The 26,427-nt window shown below is 36.7% G+C and overlaps 1 protein-coding gene across 1 annotated transcript in view; it reads right to left on the bottom strand.

Annotated features, from left to right (window-relative positions):
- Positions 1-2,976: 2,976 nt before the first annotated feature.
- The window catches only part of STPG2 (sperm tail PG-rich repeat containing 2), a 329,121-nt gene continuing 305,670 nt past the window's right edge, over positions 2,977-26,427 (bottom strand). Inside the window, exons 10-11 of the mRNA XM_075543545.1 lie at positions 3,869-3,984; positions 2,977-2,988 (exon numbers count right to left, since the gene is read on the bottom strand). Of these exons, the coding sequence (XP_075399660.1) occupies positions 2,977-2,988; positions 3,869-3,984 (128 nt within the window). The remainder of the gene's footprint in view (positions 2,989-3,868; positions 3,985-26,427) is intronic.

Genomic DNA, 26,427 nt, shown 5'->3' with positions numbered 1-26,427 from the left:
GATGCCAGCTCCTCCTCTTCCTTGCGTTTATGTGAAGCACAATGGCAAAACTAATCAATCCTCTTCCTCTTATTTGCATGATCACACCCAGTCTTTTGGTGGGGGGTGCAAAGATTATGTGATGAAGAGAAATGAGTTATTTGTGTCTCTTCTATACATTTCTCTATAACTTCCACTGAATGATTGGGTGGGACCATGCAAATAACGCATAAAGAGCTCTAACTTAGGAATGGGTCAATTTGCCGATTCATGGCATCTCATGGCCTCAGCCTCAGTGAGCCAGAAGCCCGCCTGCTGCTCCACTGCACAATCTCGTGATCTCTGGTTATCCTGAGGACCGGAAAGAGACGTCTCCTGTTGACGGAGAGCCACTGCTGTGGACCGAAGACTGAATGCTTACTGTTTTCTGATCCTACCTTGGGGAACCTACTAGCTTCACTGACTGTCAGGGAGTTCTCTGTGGCTGTTGCAATGGATTAGGGGACATTTCAGTGAAGCAGAGTGATGGGGCGGGAGGGAGGGAGTTGCTGTCAGCATAGGGTACAGAAAGGAGAGAGGGTGAAGACAGGTCTGACTTGGCCAACTCCTGCCCTCACAGATCAAGTAACTTCACCTCACTGGAACAAGTTAAATGATTTTTTAAAAATTCTCAAACTATCATTTAGTCTTGTAGAAAACTAAGTTAATAAGTTCTGTAATATTAATATAGATTAAAACTCTACAGTACAAATATTCTTTACAATTTCACTTAGACTGCACTAAAAGTTAAATGGACTGGTCTAAAGATTCTTGTTGTTACTTATCTAAGTGTCCAAAGAAAAGAAAATGCTAAGTTTAACAATGTAATGTGAACTCAAACCTATAGAGAAAAATTTTCATGAGAAGGATTTCAAACTAATAGAGTAAATAATTTCACTGGATTTATGAATACTATTTTGATTAATATTATGAATAATATTTATGAATACATGTATTAGACAGGGTTCTCTAGAGAGACAAACCAGATTGCTAGTAATTATATGCAAACATATTTATAAGGATAGATATATAATTCAAGAAATAAACTGTTAATATACAGATAGATAATACAATAAATTAACAGTTAAATTATAAAACAGTGAGACACTAGCAGTCCTTCAAGGCTTGAGAGCTGCCAGTTGCCAGTCCCCTTCTGTAGAGAGAGCTGGGCTATATATACCCAGGCAGCAAACAGCAAGGCAGGTCCTCAACTGTCATCAACTGTCAGTCCCAGCTCCAGAGATGAACATTCCAATCGTGTGGGCTTAAGGGGACCTCGACTTAAAGCGACACAGTCCACAGGCTAGGCATCCCACAGGTAGTGTACCCCTTTAAACTGAGGCATAGAACAAGCAAGGAGAGGCTCACTGAGCCATTTATCCCTTTGCCCTTCAGTTAATCCTACTTGTGTTAATCGACCAGGCTGGCACAATAAACTATAGCAATACATCCATATGTGCACCTAGCAATTCCAGGTTTTAATATCATAATCAAATTAATTTTAAAATAAATATATGTCATTAGTCAAAGAGCAATCATCTAAGGTAATAAACCCTAATAATCTCAATTTTTAAATGCAGGTACAAAAATAAGTTAAAAACCAAGCAAATAATGTGTGTTCAGTTCTCTTTATATTATTAATTTGGGTTTGCTAATACTTTATCTAATTTTTGTTACTCAAATCAATTCTGCTACTTCTACATAAAAGATAAAAAATTAACATCTGGAGTTACCCCTGATCATTATTTTCTAATGTTTTTCTATATGAAAAGCTAGAGTTAAATATATACTAGAGGTACCCCCAAAAGAATGATTTTTTTGTCCAAAGCTATGTATTTAAATTGTTTTACAAAATAAATTTATCACCTTCAAAGTACTCCCTATTACACGTAATACATTTGTCAAATATGCAAATCCATTTCTTGAAACATTTTCCAAACTGATCTGTTTGGAAGGCTGACAGCACCTCCCTCATTTTTTCTTCCCCTCTTCTCCATCATCAAATTGCTGTCCTTGCATGTCCCTCTGCATTCACGGAAATGAAAAGAAGAAGCGCGGAGCATGGGGCAGGGGAAGCATGCTGTTTGTTTGCACAAAACTGGTGCACTGAGATGGCTGCACGAGCAAGTGCATAGTTGTAGTGGCAAAATTAGTCCCCCATCTTCCACATATCAAGCCTTTTTTGTCACACATGGTTATGCAATCTTTTCAGAACCTCTAAAGAGAAAGCTGATTAACACTCTGACCTGGTGGAATGAATTCCAAAAGCATTATCCCCCTCACACCACATCTGTTTTTCGGGAGAGGTATACACACACACACATATATACTTCTATTATTGAATTTCAATCCATTTTTGCAGAATTCATTTTAAAACAAATATTTAAAATTTTCTGCTGTGTTTGAATGACAGATATTAGAAAGTTTTATATCTTGAAGTTTCTTCTGTTGAGTTTCTGTATCCAATATTTGAGTTATTTGATGAATTTATTCAAGTCAATGAGTAATTATTTTTAGATAAGATTAGTGATTTATAAGAAGAAAACCATAGAATTTTCTATTTTTCAAATTTGTTCAAAGCATTCATTGATATACTACTATGCTCTAGTTCCTCTGACTGAAACCCTAATTATGTAAATTTAAAAAAGTCTCTGCCTTCATGCAGCTTAGCATCTACATTTGGGAGTCCTTGAACGGAATTCATAAATTTATTCTTTGGGTTAATAAACCTAAAATTCTATGCATACTCCTTTTACTATAAGCACACATGCACCTCCCTCCACCCCAAGTCCAAGAAAAAAATCATAAAAAGAAATTAATAAAATTAGAACTACTGGCATGTATTATTTGTAGATAACACTAAATTCAATAAAAGGAAAGAAGTTTTTAGCTAAAGATTAAATGTGGAATAGCAAATATGTCATTTTCAATTGTCACTTTATGAACTCCAAATCCTTTTTAGGCTAAAAACTGCAGAGGAAAAATAAACATTCAAATGTGTAACCCATAAATAAACAAACAACTTGGAGATCAGGTGAACATAATGCATCTGACTGCTCCAAGAACTACTTGCTCCTGGGAGAAAAATTATGAAGAGGTAAGCTACCTAAGTCATTAAAAGTAATAGATCACTGACCAATACTTCCTTTAAGACCCTGCCCTGTGCCACCAATTCAAAATGAACAGGTCATAAACATTGTGCAATCTCAATCAATTCTTTACCTTGGCTTGCATTCAAAATTGTCTTGAATTAATTCTGGGCTTCTATAAAATATTTCATTTTCAATAATTAGTGTGGGTGGGAATAGGTACCTATTTCATCTTCAATCTCAAAAGGGTCACTGAGGCCTATTATGAACACACTTTCTAAAATCCAGAAGATATATTTAAACTTTATTCTTACTATCAAAAGATCTACAACTTAAAATAGATATTTATTCATCATACATCTAAACTATAGCATTCAAGCTTATCAAAAAATAAAAAATCAATAATTTATGTGAATTGATGCACAAGGCTTTCTTCTGGGACTGAGAATGCATTCATAATTTCAATTGATACTTGGAGATTTCAAATTTATGCATGTGCACTAGTTAAGTTTATAGCAATGATTTAGAGAAATCATCCATGTTGTAGAGGTTATTTACATATAAATGTTCACTCATATTATTCCTAAATAATTCTAATAGTACTAGTATTTGTCTTCAAGTGCCTACCTTAACCAAAGGATTGTACTTAGTCAGTAAGGTGAATTAAAATTATGGAAAGGATTTTAACACAGACACTTTTAGTACTTTTTGGATATCAGTCTCTTATTGTATAATTATAAGGGAAAATGTAACTGACAAACCTCATAGGCTGCTGGTCCAGGAGTAATCACTTTGCAATCTTCAAAACGCTTTGCTGTTTTAACAAATGCTGGTACAAAGCAAGACCTCTTTAAAGTAGGATTGTATGTTGCAGGTCCTAAGAAAAACAAAAGTAAAAACAATTAAAAATATCTGTAGAACTATTGATTTTGGTCACATGTATCTGTTTCCTAATGAATTATTCTTAATGAATAAACTTTGGAACAAACATATCTATTCTATTTGAATGTGTAAAATGATTCCGTTTTAGGCTCTGAAATGAAATGATGTATGAAATAGAAGAGGGCTGGGATGGACACTATTATTGCTGACCTCAGGCTTACCACAACCATGTTCACTGGTTTTGGCAATTGTGCAAACACCTTGGATCATGACAAACGATGTTTAACATTTGGATGAACAGGAATTCCTGAACACATTCTATGTTCATGTGCAAACTGCACGCAAACCAATAAGCAGTCATTAAAACAGAAAAAGGCAATACTGCATGGTCAAGAGAGGTATGCATCTGGGCAATATCCTTCAACTATACTTATTCAATATTTATGCTAAAAATAATCTGAGAAGCTAGGTTGTATAAAGAGGAACAAGGCATCTAGGCTGGATATGCAAATGACACAGCTCAAGATTAGATATGCAAATGATGCAGCATTGCTTGCTGGAAGCAAGGAAGACTTGAAGTATTTGTTGATGAAAATCAAAGGCTGCAGCCTTCAGTAGGGATTGTAACTAAATGTAAAGAAAACAACATTGTTCATAACTGGACCAAAAGGCAGCATCAATATAGACAGAGAAAAGATTGACATTATCAAAGATTTCATTTTGCTCGGATCCACAATTAATGCTCAGGGAAAAAGCAGTAAAAAATAAACCACATGCAACACTGGGCACAAGACTTCCTTAAAGTGTTAAAGAGCAGATATAATTTTGATGGCTAAAGTCCACCTCTCAAGCCATAGTATGATAGCTGGATATTATGTTAACTTGACTGGGACAGGATTCTCAGTGATTTGGCAGTTAAGGGCTAGTAATTCTCCATGGTGTGAATTAACATAGTGTAATCAACACCATCCTGGGATGTGCTGTGAACTCTCCATTGTTAATGGATTAGGGTGAATATAACCACTACTCACATCACAGCCCTGAGGAAGTTTCCTTGGAGGCATGGCCTCTGTCCTATAAGAAGAATGTGTGGATAACTTGTTTGCTTCTTGCAAAGTGTACAAGGGGTACCCCCCCACCAAAACCAGATTTTTTTCAAATCTATATATTTAATGTTTTTTGGTTTTTTTTACAAAACAGCCTTATCACCTTCAAAGTACTCTCCATTACACTTAAAGCATTTGGCATATCTGCGATTCCATTCTTGGAAACATTTTTCAAACTCATCGGTTTGGATGGCTGACAGCACCTCCCTCATTTTTTTCACATCTCCTACATCATCAAATCACTGTCCTTTCATGTCCCTCTTCATTCGCAGAAACAAAAAGAAGTCACACCAGAGCAATGTCAGGTGAGGAAGGTGCGTGGGGCAAGAGAGGCATGCTGTTTTTTTGCCAAAACCTGGAGCACGGAGATGGCTGCAAGAGAGGTGAATTTTCTTGGTGGCAAAACCAGTCCTCTATCTGCCACAAATGAGACCCTTTTGGGTCACGTACTGTTATGCAATCTTTTCAGAACCTCTAAATAGAAAGCTTTGTTAGCAGTCTGACCAGGTGGATGTATTCAAATGCACTAGCCCCCTCACATCCGTACAGCTTTTTCCATTTTTGAGAGGCACCACTCAAATTCTGGTTCTCTGGACTTGAGTCAATGGTTGACTATCGTGCCTATTGACCCTGGGAGCCATCAGCAGCCTAGCATCTGAATTTTGCAGCTGTAAGCCTGACCTGCTGGCCTTGGGTCCATCCATCTCTGCATCTACTAGCCTGTGGTCTTCTGATTGTGCTTTTTCCTTCCTGGTTCATCTCTCTGCTTCCTGATCCAACATCACCTGAAGCTACAGAGGTCAGGAGAAGCCTCCAGTTTAACACCTGACCCACAGATGTGAACCAGACTGGACTTACCTGCTTTTATAATTGTGCAAGTCATTTTCTTCATATAAATTTCTCTCTTTCTACGTGTCTATAAGCATCATTGATTTTGCTTCTCTAGAGAATTCAGCCTACCATGCATGGTATTTTTCAATTGCCTCCTAGGCAAGTGAAACCTGGACAATGGCCAAAGAAGACTTGATTCATTTAAATGATGGTGTTGGCAAAGAGTGCTGAAACTGTCCTGAAATCCCAGGACAAAGCAGGTGGCCTCGAAGGAAGTACTCCCCGGTGCTCCTTGGAAGTGTGGCTATTGAGACTCCATCTCACATACTTTGGATATATTTTTTGGAAAGACCGGACTACAGAAAGGATTTCATGCTTGGTAAAGCAGAGTAACAGTGAAAAAGAGGAAGATGCTTCGTGAGGTGGACTGTCACCTCCACTGCCACAATGGGCTTGAACAAAACAGAACAATTAAGACAGTGTTTCATTCCGGTGTGCACAAAATCAACATCTATTGGAACTGATTCCAGGGCATCTAGCCACAATATAAAATAGGGACATGTATTCACCCAGTAATTCAATGTAACTCAGCAGTAATAATAATAAAAAGAAATTGTACCCATTCCTTAATATATAGAAATACAACACACAAAACATTAAATAGTGATTTTATTTCCTAAACATTCTTTCACATGTTCACTAGGACAGGCAGTGCTTGAATTTCATTTGGAAATATGAATGAAAATTTAAGAAGCATAAAAGAAATTCACAGTCTTCCAGGTGCTAAGCGTGACATAATGGAAAGCATAAAGAGAGAACTCGCCTGGAAACACATGGAAGTTGTAAACAGAATGATGGAATGGATACAGGCCTAATCCTAAATAAAGATTTTTTGTATAGGTCAAGGGGCTCCAAATTATACTACCTGACACTCCAAAATTCCTTGGAATTACTTAGGGGATAATGTGCAAATTAACCCAGAGAATAAGAAGTTTAATCATTTTCATCTGAAACAGATCTAGATTTAATCTGGTTTATTTGTTGGAGTGGCATTTTATTTAATAAAAGCCTTTTGTTGCTGTTATTTTTTTCCTGAAAATATTTCCATGAATGGTCGGAAGCTCTTAAAGGTTTTTTGGTTTTTTTTACATTTTATTAGGGGCTCATACAACTCTTATCTCAATCCATACATATACATACATCGATTGTATAAAGCACATCCATACATTCTTTGCCCTAATCATTTTCAAAGCATTTGCTCTCCACTTAAGCCCTTTACATCAGTCCTCTTTTTTTTTTTTCCCTTCCTCCCGGCTCCCCCCTCCCTCACAAGCCCTTGATAATTTATAGATTGTTATTTTGTCATATCTTGCCCTATCCGGAGTCTCCCTTCCCACACTTCCCTGCCGTCCATCTTCCAGGGAGGAGGTCACATGTGGATCCCTGTAATCAGTTGCTCTTAAAGGTTTTAAAGAGGATTCACAAAGAAAGCAAACTGTGGTAATACGGTATAGGATGGTGTGATGGTTAATTTATGTGACAGCTTGTCTGGGCTGTGGTGGAGAATAAGTGAAACGAAATTCAACATGAAAAGTCAAAAACCCTCACACTCACTGCCACCAAGTCATCATGGTGGTACAGCAACCCTACAGGACAGGGAGAGCTGCCACGGTGTGTTTCTGAGACCCTAACTGTTGACTGGAGCCAAAACCACATCTTCCTCCAAAGGAGACGCGGCTCGTGTCAATCTGCTGGGGATCGCAGCCGTTCTCACAACCAAGACGCCACCGTGGAAGTGTGGGGGGCAGGCATTAAACAGACATGAAAGTTGACAGTACATAAGGAAATACTAGAGTGAGTATAAAGGTATTAGTAAAATACAAAGTAATACTTCTGCATTCTTCCTTGTAACAAAAATTCAAACTAATGTATTTGAAAAACAGTGTCTTGGTCTTCCTCAGGTTCCTAAAGGCTTCCTCACCCCCCAGTATCATGAGCCCAGTACTGTTTCTCAATTTAGACTAGACCGGAGCATGTACACAGATAAAGAAAAGAGATGGGGCTCAGGACACATTGACTCCAGGAACAGGAGTGGAAATAGTGATACCAGAAGGTTAGAGATGGGGGGGGGGAGGTTGGGAGGAAGGGGGAACCAATCTTATATGATCGACACATAACCATACACCCCTCTCCAGTGGGAAGAACAACAGAAAACATGGGGGAAGGGAAACAGCAATAGGTGTAAGATATGAAAATAATAATCATTTATAATCTATCAAGGGAGTCTGAGGGGCCAGGGAGGGAAAAATGAGGAGCTGATACCAAGGGCTCAATAGAAAGTAAATGTCTAGAAATAAATGAAGGCAACATATGCACAAACATGCCTGATTCAATCAATGGATGGATTATAGCAAGAGTTTTAAGCGTCCCCAATAAAATTATCTTTTAATTAAAAAAAAGAAATATAGAAGGCAATAGATTATACACTTACAGTAGTAATGAAGGCTCAGGGATATTCCTGGTATATATACAAAACATTTTTTCTATCTTCTAAGGTTGAAATAAGGATAATTTTATTTTTAAAAAAATTTCTGATGATGTTTTAAAATCTGTTTGTTTCTATATCACTTCAGTATGAATTTTTTAATGATTTAGCTTTTATTAGAATAGAAAATTTTGTTTCTACTAAAAATTTACATATAATCTTACCAATCACTTTCAATCACTTAAAGATTAATTCAATTACAAATGTAGATATCCAAAGATATAAAGCCTTTGTGGGAAGCTAATGTGTTTTGATATTCCAAGTGAGAAGTAAAGATCTGAAGTAAAACCCTCCTACTACACAGTGGGAGCCCTGCTAGCACTTCCAGGTGAATGGCATAAGGCTGGTTTTCAGACTAACCTGCTGCTTCTCTGCAGAAAGTGAGGTTGTCTGTCCCTGCAAAGATTGATAGCAACTGAAATCCTATATAAGGTTTGGATCTTTTGTTTTTGTCCGATAATAGTGTATAGACTTTGTGATAATATAGATATAATTCATACTTACTTTAAGGAGAAATAATTCATGCATATAAGATACCTCTCGAGATATACTTTTTTTGGTATTCATGTAATCTCTAGTTCCTACAAAGTAAGATACATGTCCCCAATTTAAATAACTTAACAAATTTTAACACTTTAGCTATTTTTAAGTATCCAATTCAGTGACACTTAATTACACTCACTAAGTTGTGCTCATATTAATTAATTTATTTTAATTAATGATAGTTAACACTAAACTTTTCAAAGGAGAATGTGTCAGTTACTGCAAAATCCAGACAAGAGTACAGACTAACATTAGGACTGGGTGCATGATTATAGAGTCCGCCCAATCGAAAACCACAACTTTAATTAAAAAAAAGATTTATAAAGGTTAATGCAACAGGTAAGGCTTATTATTATACAAGCTTTATTGAAATAGTAAGCTTCCTTTTCAATAATGAAGAAATACAGTCTGTCTCTGCACTTACAATCATTTTACAGACACTGATAAATATTTACATTCACAGTTATCACTCATTAAAAGAGAAGAGATTATTCAACTATAGTTGTAGTGAATTTCCTTTTATTGGCAGTCCTCTGAGAAACATTAAGTGAAGCAAAGTTCCTCTTAATATGCATCTTGCTGCATCCTATTACTTATCCCGCTTTAAGCTACAGAGCATTAAAAATTTTAAAAAAGGTTTATGACACTTTTATCTTAAAATATATTTTCAATTACTTGGCTACTGCTTATATGATACAGGTCAAAGACTTACATTGCTTCGCCAGCTTTGATTCACAGCTGGATTATGCAGAAACTATCTTCTATTTATTTACCAAAATGTCACATTTTAATCATAGGTCATGGAAGAAGAAAATTTCTCATTCCAAAGCAAACACCTACAAAAGTCTGCCTGAATCATAGCTAGTATGTAATGGGAAATTCAAAAGCAGGTTATTCTTATAATTACATATTTTCCAGCCCTATGCCAACTCACTCTCTAGGAAATGTCAACCAATGCTACAGGGCAAAACTGGAAGAGAACAGAAACAATGAGTAATTTGAAATAAAACTCTGTATCTGGCCCTTTGATGTGGCCATTTTCGTGTATTACAGTAGACTTGGAAGTAACTGCTTCTAGAAATAAAGCTGTAAAGTACCCTGTACGAAAAAAATGGTCCTCTTTATAATGAGCTAAAATTTATGAGTTATGTAGTAATTTTGGTTATGAATACTGGGTCCTTTTTAATGAAAAAGTGATAGAAATCTACAGAAAATTAAATATCTGATATGTGAGCATAACTTTAGGAATTAAAAAGCATTTAGGAAATTGTTCATTGAAATGTGCTGCATAGTTTCAAATGGCCATTTGGAGAGTTTAGGTTTTTACGGGACACATTTTCTAACACTGATTTTTATCTCTCAGCTTTCCAAATGAAGGAACAGTAAAGGCAACAGATTAGTCCACGTGAAAGTATCATCAATGTCACCACTACATTTGTGTTTTAATGCCCTTCATTGCTCTAGGACTCAATTTTGTTTAAAAGGTACGACCACAGGATTGTATAGTCAATTAAACTGAGATTATAGATGATGGAGAAAACAGTCACAATGCTGCATAAACTTTTAACCAAAATGTCCATGCATGGTTTACCATCTCTTTAACATCTATGGGCAGTTATAAAGTATGTATTGCATGATTTAGGAAATATGACTTCAAATATTGAAGTATGGCATACTAAAATTTCTGTACAGTATCTAGGAAATATTACCAATGTATCCCCTAAGAAATTAACTGTTACAATGAACTCCAATGTAACTAGAGCCTGGAACCTATTTATTGGAGTCTCAGTAAACCATGCAACAGTTAAAGCATGTGTTCCTACTGTTGATTAAGCTCTGATGCTGTCACTATTGTGACACATGAAAACAGAATCACAGGGATTTGACTTGACTGAACTATCTCTTTGAACACCAGTGTCTGTTTATCTGTATGCCTCTGAGCACATACTTATCAAAATGTGCATCCACAAGCCCTATCAAATGAAGACTTTGAACAACAGCTATATAAAGATACTTTCACTCTCTGATAACATAACCACATTGTACAAATTTGAATGAATTTCCCAGTGCTGCAAATGTAAGCATAACACACTATCCACAAGAATGATAGGAAATAAACAAAAGATTAATCACTTTCACCTAAAATCACTTCGAGATAGGTAATATATAAATATGCAACACATTGATATTTTTATTAATGTATAAAAGTTCTCAAATAATAACACATGAAATTGATTTCCAGGGTGGCCCCTTAACAAAATACCATTGTCAATGAGTTGATTCACCAGGAGTTACAAAGTACAGTTGAACTTCATAAAGTTTATTTGACTATCATCTTTACAGAAGCACATAGGTATCTAAGAATGTGCCTGAAATACTAGTTGTAAAGTTTCCACTCATGACTTAACGTTGCTTTTTATATTGCATAATTTTATCTAAAATCAGATTTCTAAGAAAAGTACTCAGGGAAAAAATAGAATAAGTATCAAACCTCTCTTCAATTACTATCATTATGTTAACATTCAATTAAAGCCAAAGTAGGAACTGCTATACCAAAGAACAAAAAAGATATTTGTGATGAAGAAGCTATTGGCCTTGCAAAATTCTATCATATGATCTCCAGCTTGATTTCTATCACCAGGCCATGTTTTCTAACCACTGTTCCTTCCTCTTTCTTTCAAACTGTTGCATTCCAATGACCAATAGTGTTCACTGCATCTCAATTACATTTTTCATCAGTTTCAGATGGAAGAAGCTGGTAGAAATGTTCAGTTTCTTCATCGGAAGCTCAAGTGGTTGGTTTAAATACTACTTATATTGACTGGTTTTCCTTGTATGCATTTAGGTATTTTCCTATAACACACAGTATTACACTTCACTATTGATCTTGAAATGTCTTTTTTGATGATGTGTACTGTAAACTGGATATCATCAGCCAAGATTAGCCCAAAGGCTGATTGTGGAACAGACCATCAATTGTTTAGCTATAAGTTCACGTTACAGATGAAGAAAACTAACTAAAGTCCACTGAAGCCAAAATCCAACCTTGAGTATGTTGTTGTTAGGTGCTGTCCAGCTAGCTCCAACTCATAGGAGCCCTGTGTACAACAGAACCAAGCAATGCCCTGACCTATGCCATCTGAAACTTGCTATCCAAGATAGGCTAGCTAAAGTGAAAGGAAAAAAAATCATGAAGCAAAACAACTGAACAGAAATTTCAAAAGACAGCTGCAGACAAAGTTAATATGATTTAATGAAAAGTACAAAGATCTAGAGTTAGAGAGCCAACAATGAAGAACACACAGCATACTTCAAACTGGACGACTTGAAGAAGAAAAATCAAGCCTCTAGTAGCAACAGGAAAAGATACTATGGGTAAACTATTGAATAATGAATGAAACATCAGAAAAGTGGGAAGGGATAGCTGGAGCCATTTTATGACAAACAATTGATAGCCTTCAATTATTTCAAAATGTAGCATAAGATCAAGAATCAAATGTATTATAATAAGAAGTCTGCACTGAAGCTATTAGTGAAAAAGAAACTGGAATTGATGAAACACCAATGGAAATGTTTCAACAAGCTGATGAAATATTGGACTCACTCATCTATGCCAAAAAATTTGGAAGACAACTCCCTGGCCGATTGACTGGAAGAGGTCCTATTTGTGCCATTCCAAAGAAATTAGAATTCAAAAATTCAAAAATAATTTAAAAATTATCAAACAATAACATTTATATCATTAAAGACCATTCAAAAACAAGTGCAACCAGACATTGACACAAAGCTGCAAGAAATTCAAGCTAGATAAAAAAGAGGCTGTGGAACAGGCCTATAATTGATGGCACCAGATATATCTTCACTAAAAGCAGACAATGCCAGAAAGAAGTTTGCCTGTGTTTTATTGATCATACAAAGGCATTTAAATGAAAAGTCCTAAAAAACTACAGATTACATTATTTAGAATTGGAATTCCAGAATACTTACTTGTGTTTATGTAGGACCTGTACATTTTATGATTCAAAATTCATTAAGTTGTCAATGAAATATTAATATTGCCTTAATTGGCTTATTAGTACATAGATCATGTTAATTCTTCTTTTAGTAAACTTCAAGTTCTTTGAATCTAGTTTTATCTTAGCTAGCTAACTCAAATAAATGTATTTAGTAGCATATTAAAATCCATGTTTAGAAGAGTAAAAATTTTGAACAAGAAAAGAAAACAGCAAGTAGTTACAATTTCAATATAAAATTTAGTCATTTTCTTTGTTGCTTTAAATCAAAGCTAATTTACTATTATTGTTTTTGTTAAGTCACATCTAGTCAATTCTAACTCATAGTGACTCTCTGAATACAAAATGAAACACCGCCCAGGCCTCCACCATCCTTGCTATTGTTATGCTTGGGCCCATTGTTGCATACACTGTGCCGATCCATCTCATTAGGGTTTGCACTTCTTTCACTTGGATGTCCTTCCTGAGAGGCTGGTCCCTACTGATTACATATACAAAGTGTGCAACACAAAGTCTCCTCACTCTCTCTTCTAAAGACCTTTGATGGACTGCTGCAGTTATTTTCAATTTATATCTAGGAATTTACTTGCATGTGATATTAATAACATTATTCAATAATTTCCACATTCTGTTGGGTTACTTTTCTTTTGAGGGTCAAAGAAATGGATCTCTTCCAGTCAGTTGGCCAGGTACCCATTTTCCAAATTCTTGGCATGGACTAGTGAGTATTTCATTTCGTTGAATTATTTTAATAAGCTTTCTGTCAATTCCTGTATTCTTGCTTGTTTGTTACTTTCAGCACAACTTGGATTTCTTTTTTCAATACCATCAGCTCTTGGTCATACACTACCTCCTGAAATGGTTGAATAATACCAGTTCTTTTTGGTTCAGTGATTTTTGTCCCCTCTTCTTTTGAAGAGGCTGCATCATTCAATATTTTGCCTGTTGCAGTTGTTGTTAGCTGTCAAGACAATTCTGACTCATAGCGATGTTCTGTACAACAAAATGAAACACTGACCAATCCAACACCTATGCACAAATACGATACATTTGAACCCATTATTGAAGCTACTGTGTCACTCCCTCTTACCAAGGGTGTCCCTCTTTCTTACTTCCCCTCTACTTCACCAAACATGATGTCCTTTTATCAATAACTGATCTCTCCTGATAGCTTTTCCAAAATATATGAGTAAGGCTCACTATCCTTGCTGCCAAGAATTATTCTGGCTATACTTCTTCCACGATACATTTGTTTATTTTCTGGCATCCCACGGTTCTTTGAATAGATTTCACCAACACCATAATTCAAATGCATTAATGTTTCTGTGGACTTTCTTAGTCATTGTCCAACTAGCACATGTATATGAAAGTATCACAACTTGGAGCAGGAAGATCTGAGTCCTCTTAGTGTCATCTTCGCTTAAAAGAGGTTTTAGGCATCAGATTGGCCTAATGCAATATGTTGTTTAATTTCTTGACTGCAGCTTCCAGCAACATTGATTGTGGATTTAAGTACAACGAAACCCTTGACAATTCCATCCTTTTCTCCACTAATCATGATTCTGTCAACAGATCCAGTAGTGAGAATTTAGTTTTATTTTACCTTGATTTACTGTTGTATGTAATTTTCACAAACAAGTGCTTCAAGTCCTCCTCTCTGTGGTAGTTACATAATCTGTTATCAATTTGAGACTATTAAGAGTGAAGGGGTGGAGTTTAACCTGTCGATCAGGTCATAACTTGATGACTTCATTTGGAGACACTAAGGAGATAAATAGCTCACTGGAGCTGGGACACACAAACACTCCTTGGGAGACATTTTTGTGGACAAGCCACGTGCCTGATGGAGTCAGAGCCTTGAAGCTGAGGAGACACATGGAGAACCATGCCAGTGCTGAGATACTTCCACTGCCACTGGATCCACAAGACTTTCCACCCACTGGCCTGTGATCTTCCTGGATTCATTGTCCTTGCATGTGTTGCATGAATCTGAAGAGGAATTTATAAGCTGGTCTCAGATATATGGGCTAATATCAGACTTATAGACTTGGACGGGAATGGGTTGGGATATTCTCTTAATATACAATTACTCTTTATATAAAGCTGTTTCCTATAAAGACTAGAGAATTTGTTTCTCTAGTCAACCCAGACTAATGCACCCACTTTCAGCAGGCAATAATTTTTTTTTAATTTTCATACTGCAGTGTTAATAAGATCTCATCCCTACTGATGTCACATCCTGCTTCATGCAATACAGATTCTCTCATTATTCTTTCAATATACAAATTGAACAAATGTGATAAAAAGAACACAGCTCTGACACATAACTTTCTTAATTTAAAACCACACAGCATCATTCCCTTGTGTCTGAATGACTGCATTTTAATCTATGTGCAGGTTCTACATGAGCCCAATTGTGTTCTGGAATTCTGTTATTTGCAATGTTATGGATAGTTTGTTATGATACACACAATTGAATTCCTTTCCATAATTATTAAGACAGAAGTAAACATCTTTCTGATATTCTATGATTTCAACCATAATCTAGCAAATGTCGGCAATGATATACCTAATTCCACAACTTCTGAAATCTGCTTGAATTTTTGGCGTTCCCTCTTGATGTACTTTTGAACCCATGTTAAAATTATCTTCAGCAGTACTTTTCTTGTATGTACTATTAATATTTTTTTTAATAATTTTGGAATGGACACAAATATGGATCTTTTCCAATCAATTGGCAAAGTGGAGGTCTTCCAAATTTCTTCACGTGGACAACTAAGTGTTTCTAGTGCGGCATCAGATTATTTAAGTCAGTCCGTATTCCATCAACTGCTGGAGCCTCCTTTTTCCCTAATATCTTTAGTGCAGCTTGGAATTATTCCTTCAGCATCACCTATTTTGCATCAGATACGACCTCTTGAAATGACTGAATGTCAACCTATCCTGTTGGATACAGTGACTACCTATTCTTTCGAGATTCTTTTGCTGCTTCCTCCATTATTCAATATATTACCCATGTTGTTGCTGGTTCCGGCTCCTAGCAACCTGAGATAGAGTAGAGCAAAACAGTCCCTGATCCTGCACTATGCTCAGGATTGTTTTTACATGTAATTCCATCATGGCAACAACCACTGTGTCAATACATCTTGCCACGGGCCTTCTTCTTTTTCCCTACCCGTCTTTATCAAGCACGATGTCTTCTCCTGATACAACGTGTGCTCATCATCCTTGTCTCTAACGTGTATCCTGACTGGACTTCTTCCAAGACAGACTGGTTGGTTCTTTTGGCAGTCTAAGGTGTTTTCAGTTTTCTTTGCCAACATCATAATTCAAACACATCTATTCTTCCTCATTTCTCCCTTCTATAATCTCCAACTTAGTCTTAAAGTAAAATCCTTGCATTTACACACTTTTAAAGGGTTTTAGGAAGTAGAGTTACCCAATGTGCTGCATCCTTTTATCTTAACTGCTGCTTCCATGAGCATTAATTGTATATCCAAGCAAGATGAGATCCTTGATAAATTCAATCTTCCCCATGTATCATGATGTTATCTGTTGGTCCAGTTGTGAGGATTTTGTTTCCTTTACAGTGAGCTGCATTCCACACTGAAAGCTGCATCCTTGATCTGCGTCCACCAATGTTTCAAGTCTTCTTCACTTTAAAGAAGCAAGATTGTGCCAACTGCATATCTCAGGTTGTTGATAGACTTTCTTCGAATCCTAAATCCACATCATTCTCTGATTATATGCTCAACATTCAGATTGAATAAGTATGATCAAATTATACAACCCTGATAAAATCTTTCCTGGCATTAAACCAACAAGCATTCCCTTGTGAGATAGTTAAGGTTTATTGTGCCAACGTGGCCGATAAACGCATGTGGGAGCAATTGAAGGGCGAGAGATAAATGGCTCAGTGAGCCTCGCCTTTCTAGTTCTTGGGTCTCTTGCTTTCTAATGGTTGGACCAGCGTGCAGCTGCCTTAACCAATTCCTTACTCCAGGTGGCAAAGCTCACTTCCTGCAAGACATCCCTGAGGAGAAACCACATAGACCCACCCCGATGCAGCCCTGGGTGCTGGATCAGCTGGATGGAGACCCCTGCCAGCGCTGAGATGCTTACACACTCACTAATTCGGCTTTCCTCCTGCATTCGACATCATTGCATGTGTTTTGTGAGATAGAGGACTTTGTGAATTGGTATTGGGCTAATGTTGGACTTGTGGGCTTGGGCAGCACTTGGTTGGGATGCTTTCTTAATGCACACTTAATGCACCTTTATATAGAACTGTCTTTTATACATATGAGTTTCTGTGGATTTGTTTCCCTAGTTTACCCAGACTAACAAACCTTGTTCTATCCACATAACTACCTCTTGAACCACGACAGTTTCCTGATGAGCACAATTTAGTGTTCCGGAATTCCCACTCTTGTAGCTATCTATAGCTTATTATGGTTCACTAAGTCGAATGCCATTTCAGAGTCAATAAAACACATCTTTCTCGTGTTCTCTTTCACCCCAAATCCATTTGACATCAGCAATTAAAAGCCCTGTTTCATGTCCTCTTCTGAATCCAGCCTGAACCTCTGGCTGCTCCCTGTCCATGTACTGCTCCAACTGCCCTCGGGTGATCTTCAACAACATTCTGTTTCATGTGGCACTAAAGATGTTGTCCTATAATTTGAATATTCTCTTGGGTCACCTTTCTTTGGAAGGTGTACAAGTATGGATCCCTTCCTGTCAGTTGGCCAGATAGCTATCTTCTCATTTACCTGACATAGACCAGTGAGTGCTTCCAGTGCTTCGTCAGCTTGTTGAAACATTTCAATCGGTATTCCAGCCATTCCTGGAGCTTTATTTTTAGCTAATGTTTTCAGCGTTGCTTGAACCTCTGCCTTCTGTATCATTGGTTTTTGTTCATGCAACCTCTTCAAATGGTGGTGTGTTGATAAGTTCTTTCAGGTACAGGGAGTGGGTGTTTGTTCCATCTGCTTGGGATGCTTCCTGCATCATAGTCCTGCAATGTTTTGCCCACAGAATCTTTCAATATTTCAACTCGAGGCTTGAATTGCTTTCTTCACGTCTTTCAGTTTAAGTTATACAGAGTGTGTTCCTCTTTGGGTTTCCTAACTCTAGGTCTTTGCACATTTCATTCTAGTAGTTCACGTTGTCTTCTCAAGCTGCCCTTTGAAATTTTCTGTTGTGCACTTTGATTTAATCTTCTTCTTTTTTTTTCAAGGAAAGGGGGGAGAATCTGATTTTTTTTCATTTGCTTTAGCTATGCTATTATTATTAGGGGCAATTTTCAGAGTGTCTTCTGACTTGTACTTTGATTTTTCTTTATTTCCTGTCTTTTTAATAACTTTTACTTTCCTCAGGTATGATTCTCTTGTGGTCATCCCAGTCCATCAGGTCTTCTATTGTTTAGTGTTCAGTGCCTAAAATTCAAGTGGGATCTCTTTAAGGTTGTATTTTGATTCTAGGGACTTATTTTAATTTTATTCAGCTTCAACCTGAATTTACGTAGGAGCAATTGATAGCATATTCCACAGTTGCCCTCTGGCCTGGTCTCAGTTGATGATACTGAACTTCTCCATTGCCTCTTCCCACAGACGTAGTTATTTTGACTTCTGTGCATTGCACTGGGAGAAGTCCACACATGTAGTCACCTTTGTGTGGTAGCAAAAAGATATGTACGATGAAGATGTCATTTGTCTTGAAAAATTTTATTATGTGATCTCTACCTTTGCTTCTTTCACCAAGGCCATATTTTCTAACTACCATTCCTTCCTCTTTGTTTTCAAATTTTACATTCCAATTACAAATAATTATCAATGAACATTGAATGTTTAATCAATTTCAGACAGGAGATGCTGGTAGAATTCTTCAATTTCTATATCACTAGATATAGTGGTGGTACATGCATTTGAATAATAGTATTATTGACTGAGTTTTCTTGTACTAAGATAGAAAATACCTCATTACTGACAGAACTGACTTCAAGACCAATCTTGAAATGTCCTTTTGGAAGATGAATGCCATGCCCATCCTCCTGAATCTGTCATTGTCAACATAGTAAACCATAGGATTTTCTGATTCAAAATGGCCAATACCAGTCCATTTCAGCTCACAAACATCTAAGATACAAATGTTTGCTTATTCCATTTCATGTTCAAACCTTCAAACCTTCCAATATTCCTATACCTAATATTTTTCCATTCAACGTTCCAATCATTACTTGATGTTTGTAGCTGTTTCGTCCCATGTTGAGTCTTATCTCATCGCAAATGAAGGCCCTGAAGGCTTTACTCCTGCACACTTTACTCCATTCAACATTATGGGAGACTCTACCTCGAGAAGGTAGCTCTATCTCCATCATATTTTGAGTGCCTCTGACCTGAGTGGCTACCTTCTCTGTCACTACATCTGAAAACATACCTGCTTAGATTCATGAAGTTTCCAGTATCTGGAAATATTTCACTGCTATAAGGTTATCAGTGGTTAATTCCTCAGAAATAGACAGCCTATTCCTTCTTAGTAGTCTGTTTCTTCTTAGTCTGGTACCTCTGCTGAAACCGGTTCACTTTGGGCTTTCTACTACTGTGAATACTTACAGTCTGGCAAACCCATACTATGTCACTATGAGTCAGCATTGACTGGCCGACAGGGAGTTTGTTTTGTTTGGGGGTACAACCATTAAAAAGAAGCCCTGGAGGAATTAGTGGATTATGTGTTGGGCTGCTAACCACAAGGTTGGCAGATAAAAATCACCAGCCATGTTGTGGGAAAAACATGGAGCTTTCTACTCCCCTAAACAGTTATCGCCTCAGACACTCACAGAAGACCAACTGTATCCTCCTGTAGAGGGTGCTGTGGGTTGGAATGAACCAGATGACAGTGAGTTTGAAGTCTATGGAGAACATCATCAAATGAAATTTGGCAAAACAAAGATAGGCTAATGTTAAATGGCAATGCTAGATTTTACCTGAACCTGATGTTTCCGTATAAGGTAAATTGGATAAGGAGATGAAATAAATGAATATCTATTTGATCAGTTTAGTGATTTTTGTCACTGAATTTTAACACCATTACCACACCAAAATTGGATTTAATTTTGACTTGATACCTATAATTTAAAAGTTACAATAAGCATACATGAATACAGTAAAAAAAAAGTTACCTCTAGCTAGACAGAGGCTGGCAAAGGGGGATGATGGCAGGAATTGTAACGGAAAGGAGAGGGGGAGACCGATTTCTCTATATTCTTCTCCAGCACAATGGAAGGCAGAAGGACAGAGAAGCCACACTCCCTCATCAATGGACGAGACCAGAGATGGTGAAGAGGCTGGATGGAGAAAGACAGGATGTTCTGCATAGACTCTTGGGGTTTGGGTCTGGAGAAAAGGGCACAGTATAAAGTCTGAGGTGCAGGGATGACAGATACCTGGAAAGAGCCAGCCTATGGTGGCTCTATTACAGAATAAAAGATCCAGTTCTGTATTCTACCAGGGCCTTTCAGAATCCCTAAGGGCCGTTTGGACTTCTTTTCCAAAGTACCCTACTTCAGTAAACTCACCCTTTCTGTTCAACCCTTTTCTCTGACGCTGATGTGACGTTTGTTCCGCGCCTGAAATCTTTCTTGTGAGCAGCACAACAATTGCAGCGTGGAAAGACTCGAAACCTTGAGCTGTCTCCCAGGAACATCTCCATTCTAAGGAGCAAATTGTCCTTAAATCTCCTTATTACCACACTGCTAGTTCTCAAGGCTAACACAGACTGCTAGTTTGTAATAGCATTGTTACTAATGTCATAAACAACCAACTAACAACAAAAGCAAACAAAAACTAGGGTTATGTATTTTGCAAGAATTCAAATAGCCCTAAATGCCATCTTTTGGTGAAGGCTGCCTCTCTGTGGCAGAATATAATGCGTCATGTTCTCAGAAGAAAGTTTCCCTTTCGTTCATTTTTTAAAAATTTTTTAATTGGTAGAGTGCATCTGTTTAGTATTCAAAAATAAATCAATTTAAATAGAAAAATTTTACCACTTTTTTTCAGGATCACATTTCTAACTTCATGTTTGAAAACAATTTTTGAATCCCAAAGGAAAAAGTCTTTCTCACATAGACACGAATATCTAATAAAAGATGCACATGTCATTTCTGCAACTAACAGAAATCAAGCGGAATGCATTTGCCTAAACAAATTAGCAGGGATTTCTCTCTCTTTTGGAAAGTGAACTCATTACTCACTTGACAATGAGTTACCTCTGCTGGTCAGATAGATCCTTATTGGTATCATGCTCATGGCAACCCTGTATAAGCAGAAGAAAACTCCGCCATGGGTTTTCAGTGGCTCTGACTTCTGGAAGCAGATCAATAGCCCTGTCTTCCAAGGTGCCTCTGGATGTATTCAAACTGCCAATGTACCATTGAGCACTCACCACTAGTACCACGCACATTGCATCATATCTCCTGGAAAACATCTGTTCATTAATCTTCTGAATGGATTACTCACAGATACTGAGTGCAGAGACAAGAGTTAATGCTCCAAACAAGGCCTCTGCAGCAAGCAGGCATTCCCAGTTTGCCCAGGGGTCCACATGAATGATATCCTCCCACTGTCCCCTGCACGCAACACACAGATGGCCAGGAAGTCTCCGCAGGACCAGCAGGCTTGTGGATGCTTCTGGCTCCCTCCCTGTTACCTGAGTTTGGTATGCTATCATCCTGGTGTTCGTGGTTTCCCAGCCCCAGAATGGTGCCCCTCAGCAGAAACTTTCCTGACCAGCCCTGCTGCCAGCTGGAAGAAAGGATGCTGGTTTTCCCTATCTGTAAGCCCCCAAATACAATAAAAAAGCGTCTCTCAGATTGGTTACAGCTCAGGGGCTCTGCGGTCTCTACACATAGGAGTCTCTTCTTTTATTGGGCTTGAGCGCACATGCTGAGTATCCTAAAATAATGCCTCCTCACTATAAACAATACAGTAATACAGGGATATGTCCTGTACCAAACACTGTGAGTCAACAAGCAAAGGGTAAATTGATCGCTGTAGAAAATATTAAGTGAAGTCTTCTTTCTCCAAAAACTGTTTTTAGTTAACATAGAGCCAAGCTTAAAAAGCCTTATTATAAGATGTCCCTACGAAGAAAACATATTCTTTTGCTTTTTAACATAAAGTTTGGGTACTTTTAACCAATGACAGCTGAATGAATAACATTTGCACACTTTTAACTAAAAGCAAAAACATCTAGATCATACACCTATGACATATATATATAAATAAAATATTAAGGGATGCAGTCAGAGAAACAGAATTTCATCTTCCTAAATTATGATGTCATATCAGAAACAGTAAAAACTAATTAGGAGACAATACCCAATGGGTCATAGTAAACAGGTCTAATAAACACTAACAAGTTCTTTTCTTTTTTTTTTTTTAACCTTGGCTATGCTCCTGTGGAGTCACTATGAGTCATAATCAACTCAACGGCAGTTTGTCTTGTTTCAACACCACTGAAAACAACAACACTGAGAAACTACACAGATTTTTCTGCAAATTTATTTATCTTACTTTTAATGAAGATTAGATACCTCTAACATGAAGTATAACCATAAAACTACTAAAAATGAAAGGTGACTGTAAAAAATCTTTATAAAGAAAAATGTTGTAAATTCTGGTTGCTAATTATTAGAATAGTCTACTCCCATTTATTTATTTATATGTTTAACAATGGTGGAGGAATATATTTGGTCTTTGCTTCAGCAAATACTGAAATCTATTTATATGCAAATAAGCTATCCATTATTACTATGAGAAGAGACTTGGGCATAAAGAGAAAAATAAATTATCACTAGAAACCATTAATGAAATCCATTTCAAAACATAACATTGTACAAGAGCCCCCACTCATGTAACATTGGTTTAAGCCTTGAGGGGAAATAGTGAGTTCTACACTTAGATGAGACCTGATAGTACATTATTTTCCATGCCAATCTGTTTTATAAAATGCATTTATCCCATCCCTAGAAATGACTTAATAACTGTAACTTCAATGAGTCTCCTTACAGAACTTCATCACTGAAGTCAGAGTTCTGTGTGTTTGTGTCTTAATTTCCTATAGGAATTACTCTCTGAGAGTAATTGTTATTTCCTGATACTGAAAAACATTAACATTTATTTTTATGATCTAATAGTAGTAAGGTACAAGTAGATAAGCTTTTAAGAAGAAAAAAACATTTGTGTCCAGGGAATAACATAGATTTTTATGTGGGAAAACAAAATAAACTCTAATCAATAGAGAATATAAAATAATTTCCTATGCTCTGTCCATTTTTCCTCTGGGTTTCCTGTTTTGATCTCTTTGGGTTCATATAATTGTTTCTAGTCCAGATTTGAATATGTGATTTTAAACACAGAATGTTCTTCTTCCTTTTCTGTCATCTACTTAACTTTGCTGAAAGCAGCCAATGTTTAACTGATACTTAGGTTTTTTGAGTTTATATATGTGTGTGCGTATGTATTATCAAGCTCAGACTTTTCTTGTCCTGTAGTTTTTACATCTGACATTTTAAATTAATATGTATGCCTTCATATTTTAGCTTTCAATTGTACTCACTATTTTCTTAAAATCGCTTCACAGACTTTCCATTTATACATGGATTCCTTTTTTGGATATGATAGTTGGTAATGATTAACCCTTAGTTTCTTTATTTTTGTGCCAGTTTTCTGAAACTATCCTAATAAATACTGCTACCTTTACACACTGATCTAGAATGACACCTTTATAATAAATTCTCTTTCTATATACTAAGGTCTACCTTTGAGTCTTTTACTCTGTTTAGTATCTGGGTTTTGGTTTTGTTTGTTTGTTTGTATTAAAAGCATAATGTTTTCTATTAATATAGTTTATAATAAGTCTGAATAAACAAGATAGTTTTTCTTAAATTTTAGATATTCACATCATTTCATCCATACAAGCAAATTTTAATGTAAATTTATAAATCTCTTCCAAAAGCTGAAATGGAAAGTTAAGGAGGATTGTATTACATGTATAGTATAGACTAATATAGGGAAATTTTAAATAATTATTTCATAAAGTCATCTCATTAAGATGCTTAGGATAGTTGTCAGATCACTGTCTACACTCACTATTAAATTTAAACAGCCCCTTCCAAAGAAACTCTTTTCTTCTCACTCAGTTGTTAGGGCTTATTTGTCCCTCTTGCCAGTGCAACATTTTTTTAATACTATCTGTAAATTATTATTGCTGCTATAGAGAAGTGGTATGGATTTTTAAGTCATTCTTATTCAGTAATCCTATTAGTGCTGGGTCTTATGAGTTCTACTAGTTTCTTTTTTCTTAGAATATGTTATAACTGTAAATAATGATATTTCATCCCTTTTCTAACAATTCTTCTTTTGTGACTGTGTTTTTCTATCCTTGGCTATTGGTATGAACCATAAACTTTGTTAAGCCAGTACAGAATGACCCTTGTTGTCTTCCTCCTTTTCTTTTAAAGGAAATCTATAGGATTACTTCAAGAATAATATTCACTTTAGGTTTTAAGTGTATGAACATTATCAAGTTAAGGACGATCTTATTGTCATAGTTTCTGAGAGTTACACTTTTTAACCAAAACAGATTTGATTAAAGGTTAGTTCTGCAGTGCTATCTAAAGTGCTTCCTTTAAACACATAGTCTAGAAACATGCAAGCACCCTGCAATGTGCTGCTGACACACACATGTTATCGCTGTCCTGTGTGTTCAGCTTTGCTGTCAGCTTTCTAAGCTATTTAGGATGCAATATTTTTACATCACCTCCTACTGTGTCTCACACTGGCTATTAGAGAAAAGAAAATAGGGACGTGAGCATGAGCTGTTCTAGTGAGAAGGAAGTCAACTCTTCTACCCGTCAGGGCAGTGCAAAGCCAGCTAACCAGCACAGCTCTGCCTCAGCAAACAAATGAGGGGGAGTGTCAAGTCAGACAATAGAGAGCACTGCCACCATGGAACGACAGAGACAACCTAAAATCGAGAAGCACTTAGCTTTTCTTTCCTTCTTAACTATCTGTAGACCCCAAGGATCAGACAGCATGTGAGAACACAACACATCAAAAACAGAGAGCAAACTAAAATTTAATATCCGACCTGCTATGGGTTGAATTGTATCCCCTCAAATTAGGCGCTGCAAACCCTAACCTTTATACTTGTGGATGCAATCTCATTTAAACATAGGCCAATCATCCTTGAGATATAAATCCAGCAGATTAAACACAGAGAACAAAACAGAAATCATTAAGACTGGCAAACAAACAATGAGCAGAAGCTCTAAGGAGACAGAGACCATTGACAGAGCGAGAAGGCCTATCTCTGGAGCCAGCTCCCTGAATTCAGACTTCTGGCTTCCTTAATGAAGAGGAAATAAATTTCTCTTTTTCAAGCCCTGCACTTATGGCATTTCGCCTACAATACCATATAACTACAACAGGACCTTAAAACAAAAAGAGAGTTTCTGGGAAAACATTTTAATTCTGATTTTACCAAATCTGAAGCACATCAAAACCTGTATATAGTTTCAGAGACTACAAATTTTCACAGCCTCACACATACCCATCTTTCACCCAAGGAATGGCTAGTGAGTTTGAACCTGTCTTTCCAGATAACATACGAATGCCTAACCCACAAGGCCATCAGGCCTGCTCCAGGAAGATGTAGAGCACAAATTAAATGCATAATATCCTACACTCATGATAATATTGCACCTGTACAACAGAAGAGAACATGAAAATTAATGCACTCTAAATGCTTAAAGTTTTGGTAAAGACAATTCAACAAGATAAGAAAAATGGCTTCAAACTTTTAAAAACTTAGAATAGACCAGAGAGAGAAAGAGAGAGAGAAAGAAATCTCACTATCTTCTCTTCTAAAGAGCCTCTGGTCATACCTCCAAACAACTGTGTCTGTTCTGGCAGCCCATGGTACTTTCAGTGTCTTCAACAACACCATAATTCAAGTGCATCAATTCTTTGTGGTCTTATTTATTCATTGTCCGGCTATTACATGCACATGAAGCCCTTGAAAATACCTTTAAACCAAGTTTACCTCAGTTGTCAGAGTGGCATCTGATCTCTTATTTCAAAGGGGTTTTGTGCAGTTGATCTGCCCAATGAAATACATCATTTGATTTCTTAACTGATGCTTCCATAAGTGTTGATTATTGATTCAAGGAAAATGAATTCCTTGGCAACTTCAATTTAGTCTCCAATTATCAAGCTGTCATTGGTTGGTCTAGTTGTGAGGATTTTCATTTTCTCCACATGAGGTGTAATCTAAATGAAGGCATAGAACTTCAAATTGTCTTCATTTTCTTCCAGTCAGATTGTATTGTCTGAATATAT

The sequence above is a fragment of the Tenrec ecaudatus genome, chromosome 3, assembly GCF_050624435.1.
Source record: "Tenrec ecaudatus isolate mTenEca1 chromosome 3, mTenEca1.hap1, whole genome shotgun sequence".
Classification (NCBI taxonomy): domain Eukaryota; kingdom Metazoa; phylum Chordata; class Mammalia; order Afrosoricida; family Tenrecidae; genus Tenrec; species Tenrec ecaudatus.
Note: the sequence above shows the minus strand (reverse complement) of the source record. Positions and strands in the feature narration are given on the sequence as shown.